Below are 7,168 nucleotides of genomic sequence, written 5' to 3'. Positions count from 1 at the left end.
TCCCAGAGCTGGATGCACCACTCCAGGTGTGGTGTCAGCAGGGCAGGCTGCATTGGGATTGCATTTATGCGACAGCAGTGGCTGTTTCCGCGCACACACACTGATGTTGCTGTGAGAAAAGGAGGAGAACACCTGTACCTGCTCTGGATATCAGAGTGCAGAAATACCTTTTATAAGGGAAATTTCTCCTGGGGTAAACATAGGACTTGAAGTATTGAGTGTGTCAGAGTAGTGGTGCAGAGAGCAGCAGTGCAGGGTGGATGTTTGATACCTGGTACATCCCATGTTGTTGTTATGAAGTTAACCTGTTATTTTACTCCTTGTTTCTCCCCCTGCCTTGCCTTGTTCTAGGTAGTCAAGCCACATACTCCATTAATTAAGTTCCCAGACAGAAAAAGTGGCCCCAGACCCAAAAGTAAGTATTTCATGTATGATGGACACAGCTTGTGCCACATTTCTTTACATGATCTGTTTGACACAAGAACCAGCACACAATTTTGTATGATGCAGCTCTGCAGCTAAGCTGATTTGGAACAGGGTTTGGTTGAGTTTGAAGGCTTTGACTCTCAAGTACAGACTCTGTACACACATAATGTGTTCATGTCTTTGTTTCTTGCTCAAGTCAGATTCACAGAGATTTCTAGTGCTGTTTTTCTACTCATAAAGTCACATTTTTCAAATATTTACCTGAACTGACTGTGCCCAAGTCACTTTGAAGCAGCTTTGGGTAATCTGTGATATTTGCAGAAGTGATGTTGCGTTTCCTCATCTTTTCTTAGCTGGAGTGTGATGTCTGCTGTGTTTTCAAAATACTGCACATCTTAAAAAGTATTTCCTTGTTCTGCTAATTAATGATGAGGAAAAAATATGATTTCAGTGCAATCTTTGACATTAACTTTTACACCTGTATCTATGTTAATATTTATGGTAGTCACATTAATTTTATTTATATGGCAGATATATAATATGTATATGTTATTATATATCATATACATATGTATTTGTATGCATATTCATTATGTTTCTATTTGTTTATTACATTTAAAGCTCAGAGTTATATAAGCAATATGTTGTGTTAGTACTCATTTGGGGTCATTTATATAAGCAATATGTTGTTTTAGTATTCCTCCTGGGTCAACAAAGCACCTGAAATGAAGGCAGGAGATGTCTTTAAAAGCTCTGTCATGTTATTCTCATTTCTTTATTAATTATGCCCTATCTTGTTATCTGCCACAGCCTGGAATTGAGCTTTACATTGAGTTTATCCATTAATGCTACAAAGTCTCCACAGTGCACATCAGAGCCACTTCTGTCTCACCTGTGAACTCCTCAGGAGCTATATTCTGTGATAACTTTCTGTCAGAATTCTCTGTGTTTTACACAGCTCAGCACCACCTCTCATGCCAATGAACTGCTTTCTCAAATGCTTGAAAATGTGTTTCTTACATCATTTATCAGCAGCTTTTTGTGATTCTTACCTTTTAAGTACGTTAGACTTTTCTACTTTAATCTCATCTCATTAACAAACTCCAATCTACCTCATCTTGCTTGAACACTGTAGCAAAACCAGCATTTAACCCTAGCAGACTGTTGGTGTAGCCAAACAGCTCCTCAGATCAATTAGGGATGTGCAAGGACAGCCAAATTCTGTTGCCATATTACTACTGAAACAGAGGGAAGGGAGGGACGAGTAGAGGCTGTATCAGAGCAAAAGCAGCAGCAGTAATCAGTCTGCACTTCTGATGTTTTAATTTGGCTAATGCATCTACTATAACAATACTTAAGGCTGAAACACCAGGAGAGGCAAATACTCTTTGGTGTTTTTCTGCTGTAGGAAGCAAACTCAGAGAGTAAGTTGTGTTATTTCTTGCAACAAAAATACTTTGCCCCCCATTGAGCATATGCTGCTTCTGATGGACTCACCTCTGCCTGGCTCTGCTTGGGATCTTCCCTTGTTCCCAAGCCACCTTGGGACTTTCAGACACAGTCTTATGGCTGACAACTTCTGAGCGTGCCTTGCAGTGGTGGCGTGATGACAGCACTGCAGGTGCTGCTGGCTCAGGCTCACTAAGGCTAAAACTGTCTCCTCTCCTTTGTCCTCCTTGGCTTTATTGGAGGCGGGAAGGAGAGAGGCAGGAAACGCTGTGGTGTTTTAGCTGCTCACATGCTTTGGCTCATCCAGTCTTCATGCTGCTTGTTTGATCGTTACAGAGCATCTCTCTCCCAGTTGTTGAGATGTTGTGTTTGTGTTTCTTGTTTTTGTGGAGCCTGAGGGGGATTTCTGTGGAAGCATTGTGCTTTGAGGGGTGACTTACCGTTTTGTATCTAGGACTGAGTGCTTGTGTGTGAAGGTGTTGGGGTGTGATCTCACTCCTGCCTGGTAATTGCCTCTTTCCATTGTAAAACCAGCTGTGGTGAGACACACCCAAGATTTGGAATGCTGCCTGTGACTACACTGCCCTGTTGTCATCCTCACGCTCCAGGCAGCTCCTCTAACATGAGTTCCTGAGGCTTCGCTGGTGATCCTCATCCCCTCCTTGGTCTCTGCCTCTCACTGACACTGTTTGCTGATGCCCATGCCCAGTGCTTGGTAGTTGTTCTGCACATCATTAACAGTGTGACATGATGTCATTTGGTGCTGTTAAACATGGGCACAGCACTCATTGCATGTTGTGGTCTATTGTTGCGGGTGTGAGCTTCTACCTGTTTTCCACTTGTCTTTGCAGCAGCAGTAAACAAAAGGCATAATTTCAGTGATCTTAGTTATTTATCTTAGTTATCTCTCTACATAATTACCCACACAAACTTTTACAGTGCCTTATGCTTTTCCTCCAGGCACAGCTTCCCAGTGAAAAAGCCTTTGTTAGGATATGTGCTGATGTATCTTCTGTTTCTGCATCAATGTTTCTGCCACTCTAACATGCTTTTACTGTCAGAACTTTCAGATTCTGCACTTGATACATTGGACAACAACAAAAACAGGTTGTGAGAAGTAGAGTGACTTAATTTTTCTATGTGTTTGTTATAATAAGATTTCCAAGCAGTGGTAGCTGTTATTGCAGTTCTGGTGTCCTCAACATAAGAAGGACATGGAACTGATGGAGCAAGTCCAGAGGAGGCCACAAAGTTGCTAAGAGGACTGGAGCATCTCCCCTATGAAGACAGGCTGAGGGAGTTGAGGCTGTTCAGCCTGGAGAAGACTGCGTGGAGACCTCAGAGCAACTTTTTAATATCTGAAGGGGCTACAAGGGGGCCAGAGAGGGACTCTGTGTTAGGAACAGCAGTGATAGGACAAGGGGTAATGGGTTCAAACTGAAGGAGGGAAAGTTTAGGCTAGATATGAGAAAGAAGTTTTTCCTGTGAGGGTGGTGAGACACTGGCACAGGTTGCCCAGGGATGAGCAGTGTTCACAGCCAGGTTGGCTGAGCCTTGAGCAACCTGCTCTGGTGGGAGGTGTCCCTGCCCAGGGCAGGGGTTGGGCCTAGATGATCTGTAAGGTCCACTCCAGCCCTTAAATTCCGTGATTATTGGCTGCTTAGTAGTTTAACAGCCTGGTGATAACTTCTCTGAATGGTTTTGCAATCTGGGTTTCAGTACAGGAGTCTCTACAAGCAAGTGTGCCATCTCTCCATGCTTCAGGAGCACAGGAGTCTGTAGGAGGCAGATCCCCAGCCTTTCAAAACATTTCGCCTATCAGTAGAGCACAAGGTACACCAGACACTTATGAGCTAGCAAGAACCTTACCTCAGAAATACAGGAGGAAACTCATGTCGGATGAAGAGATTGAATTCATTCAAGTAAGTTTTCTTCCTTGGCTTATTTCTGCACCTTCTTGTAATTCTTGATTGCATTTTTTTATTAAATTATTTCACAGCAATTCATGGCAAGTGTATGCTCTGAGCTTTAGTGGCTTTGATGTGCGATACCCAAGCTACAAATTCATAATACAGAACATCCCCAATTCTCAGTGAGTAGCAGCTTGTGTTGTTGCTGAGTAGAGAGAGATGGGTTAAAACAGACGTACAGGTAAGGTAGTGATAGCCACAGCTTATGCTAATCACCATCACTACCTGTTCTAAAGCAGCTGTTTAATGTGTAATTTGACCCAGGCAGGAGCACAGGAGTCTGTTCTTACACCAGCAAAAGCTGTTACCAGGTGATCAAAGTCTAAACTATTTCTCAAACTAGTTTTCTAAATTATTTAACTCTTATATTTCTAGTAGTGGTAACATAGGGAGGTGGTGGAGTCACCGACCCTGGAGGTTTGTAAGATGAGACTGGATGTGGCACTTAGTGCCATAGTTTGGTAACCACAATAGGGTTGGACTTGATGATCTTGGAGGTCTTTTCCAACCCAGTTGATTCTATGATTTTATTAAACATGATATAAACATTTTCTGCAACATTTGCAAATACAGTATTGTGCATGAATGGCAAGGAAAACCTCCTTCTGCTCTGTACTCACCCTCAGTGGTAAACACTGGTGTTTAGACAGGCAGAATGCACAAAACAGTAAAGAATTTGTGAGGTGGTTGTGGGTTTGAGATTACAAGATGCTTGCAAGACGTTAAATGATGTGTACAGCATGGTCATGCTAGTGGAGGAAATCAGTTTTCCTGCTTGTACATGGATGGGCTGTTCCAAGTAGAAATAAACCCAATTATTTCCCATAGTAATACACTTCCTGACCTCTAGCATAAACTTTCCAACAGTGAGGTAAGTTGTAAAATAATTCTGTCAGGGAAATAATGCACTGGACACCTTTCTGATTTCTGGTAGAGATTGTAATGGCTCATCTTGGCTTTGTCTGTACTTTGCCCTTTGGAACATGGGTGGTGAAAGTAATTTTAAAACTTGTGTTGGCTACCACTGTGCTTGTCTGACCTTGCTCAGGTAAGAGACACATTTCCTCAGGGAGGGAGAAGTGGAAGCAGCTGTAGCTGTGGGTTGCATGTGTTGAGGTTTTTTTTATTTCTCCTTGAAAACATGGAGCTGTGACTGGTAGATGCTGTTATTTATGCTCTGTGCATGTTCTTATATACATTAAAAATCACTATTTAAATCAGAAATTAGTACTAGAACTCTCTTTGTTGGACTATGATAGTGCAAAGGAGGATTTGATCCCAATTTTACGTTCTGTTGGTGGAATATGTTTAACTCTATGCCTTTCTCTTACAGCGTGGAGGCCCAGAATAAGTATAGAAGATAGTTTGTTGGCCACTGTTGAAGAATGAAGTATTATATTCACAATAAAGGCATTTCCTTATTATTAAAAATTATTGTATACTAATAGCTTTAATAAAGTCCCATATGATGGGTGGCAAGGTTGACACAACACACAAGACACTGACCATCTGTTGATGGCTAACTGGCAATCAAATGTATATGATGTCTGCACCATTAAAATATTTTTCTAATTAGCCATTTGCAAACTCACAACCTAATGGAGTCATGTTATTTTTCTACTGATTGAGATTCCAGAGTGGGTCAGGCTGGAAGGAACCAAAGTGGGTCATGTGGTCCAACCTCCTTGCCCAAGCAAGGCCATCCTAGAGCACAGGATGATGCAGGATTGCATCCAGATGGTTCTGGAATATCTCCACTGAGGGAGAATCCACAGTCTCTCTGGGCAATCTGTTCCAGTGCACAGTAAAGAAGTTCTTTCTTGTATTCAGGTGGAACTTCCTGTGCATCAGTTCCTGACTGTTGCCTCTTGTTCTGTTGCTCAGCACCGCTGAGCAGAGCCTGATCCAACCTCTGACATCTCCCTTCAGGCACTTGTGGACATTGATGAGATCCTTTTCAGTTGTCTCGTCCTGATGCTGAACAGGCTCAGTTCCCTCAGCCTTTCCTCATGAGAGAAATGCTCCAGTCGCCTCATCATCTTTGCAGCCTTCCCTGGACCTGTTGTAGGAGCTCCATGTCCCTCTTGTCCTGAGGAGCCCAGAACTGGACACAGCTCTCCAGATGTGCCTCCCCAGGGCTGAGCAGCGGGGCAGGATCAACAACCCTGTCCTGCTGGCAATGCTCTTCCTAATGCATCCCAGGATACTATTTGCCTTCTTGGCCACAAAGTCACACTGCTGGCTTATGGACAGCTTTTTGTCCACAAGAATCCCCAGGGACTTCTCCACAGAGCTGCCTTCCAGCAGGTCAGCCCTAGCCTGTACTGGTGCTCAGGGTTATTTCTCCCTAGGTACAGGACCTGCACTTGTCCTTGTTGAATTTCAGGTGATTCTTCACTACCTGTCTCTCCAACCTGCCAAGGTCCCTCTGAGGGACAGCACAACACTCAGGTATTGGTCAATCCTTCCTGCTTTGTGTCATCAGAGAACTTGCTGAGGAGGCAACTTTGTCCCCTCATCCAAGTCATGGATAAATAAGTTAGACAATACTGGGCCCAATACAGAACGCTGGGGGACACCATTGTTGACAGCCTCCAACTACCCCCTGTGCCACTGATTATGCCCCTCTGGGACCCACCACTCAGCCAGTTCTCAGTCCACCTCACTGTCCTCTCATCCAGTCCACGTTCCTGAGTTTGCCTTTGAGGATGCTAAGAGACAGTTTAGAAAGCCCTGCTGAAGTCAAGGTAGACAATGTCCACTGCTCTCCACTCATCTATCCAGGTAGAGGTTGCATCACAGTAGGCAATCAGGTTGGTCAAACATCATTTGCCTTTAGTGAATTCATGCTGACTACTCCTGATCTCCTTGTCCTCCATGTGGACAGAGATGGCCTCCAGAATGAGGCATTCCATCACCTTTCCCGGGATTGAGGTGAGGCTGACTCACTGGGATGTCCTGTCGGAAGTGATTTTACAGGTATGAAAGGGACACTGAGGTGCTCTCAGAGATGATGGTTATTCTTGGCAGTTACACAGGTTAGTTGTTCTTACAGAGTAATTTATTTTAAAAACTCAAAACAGGAATGCAGGGAAATTAATTTTCAAGTGAGGAATGCCCAAAGGAGGGCAGTGAACACGGTGAGGTGCCTCAAGGAAAACAGCTGGAGTCACTTTGGCTGTTCAGCCTGGAGGAGACTGAGGACAAAGCTCATCACTGTATGCAACCTCCTCTCACGGGGCAGTGCAGCGACAGCACTGATCTCTGTGACCAGTGACAGGACCAGAGGGAATGGCCTGAAGTTGTGTCAGGGGAGCGTTAGG

The 7,168-nt window shown here is 43.9% G+C and overlaps 1 protein-coding gene across 1 annotated transcript; it reads left to right on the top strand.

Moving 5' to 3' along the window:
* Positions 1-351: 351 nt before the first annotated feature.
* On the top strand, positions 352-5,196 carry MRPS36 (mitochondrial ribosomal protein S36; the record flags this gene model as incomplete). Its single annotated transcript, XM_009081240.1, has 3 exons — positions 352-415; positions 3,595-3,797; positions 5,179-5,196. Coding segments are annotated over 3 exons (285 nt in total), but the record flags the coding sequence as incomplete, so codon positions are not given.
* Positions 5,197-7,168: the final 1,972 nt, after the last annotated feature.

The sequence above is a fragment of the Acanthisitta chloris genome, unplaced genomic scaffold (genome assembly GCF_000695815.1).
Source record: "Acanthisitta chloris isolate BGI_N310 unplaced genomic scaffold, ASM69581v1 scaffold21298, whole genome shotgun sequence".
Taxonomy (NCBI): Eukaryota; Metazoa; Chordata; class Aves; order Passeriformes; family Acanthisittidae; genus Acanthisitta; species Acanthisitta chloris.
This window is presented reverse-complemented; position numbering and strand designations above follow the sequence as displayed.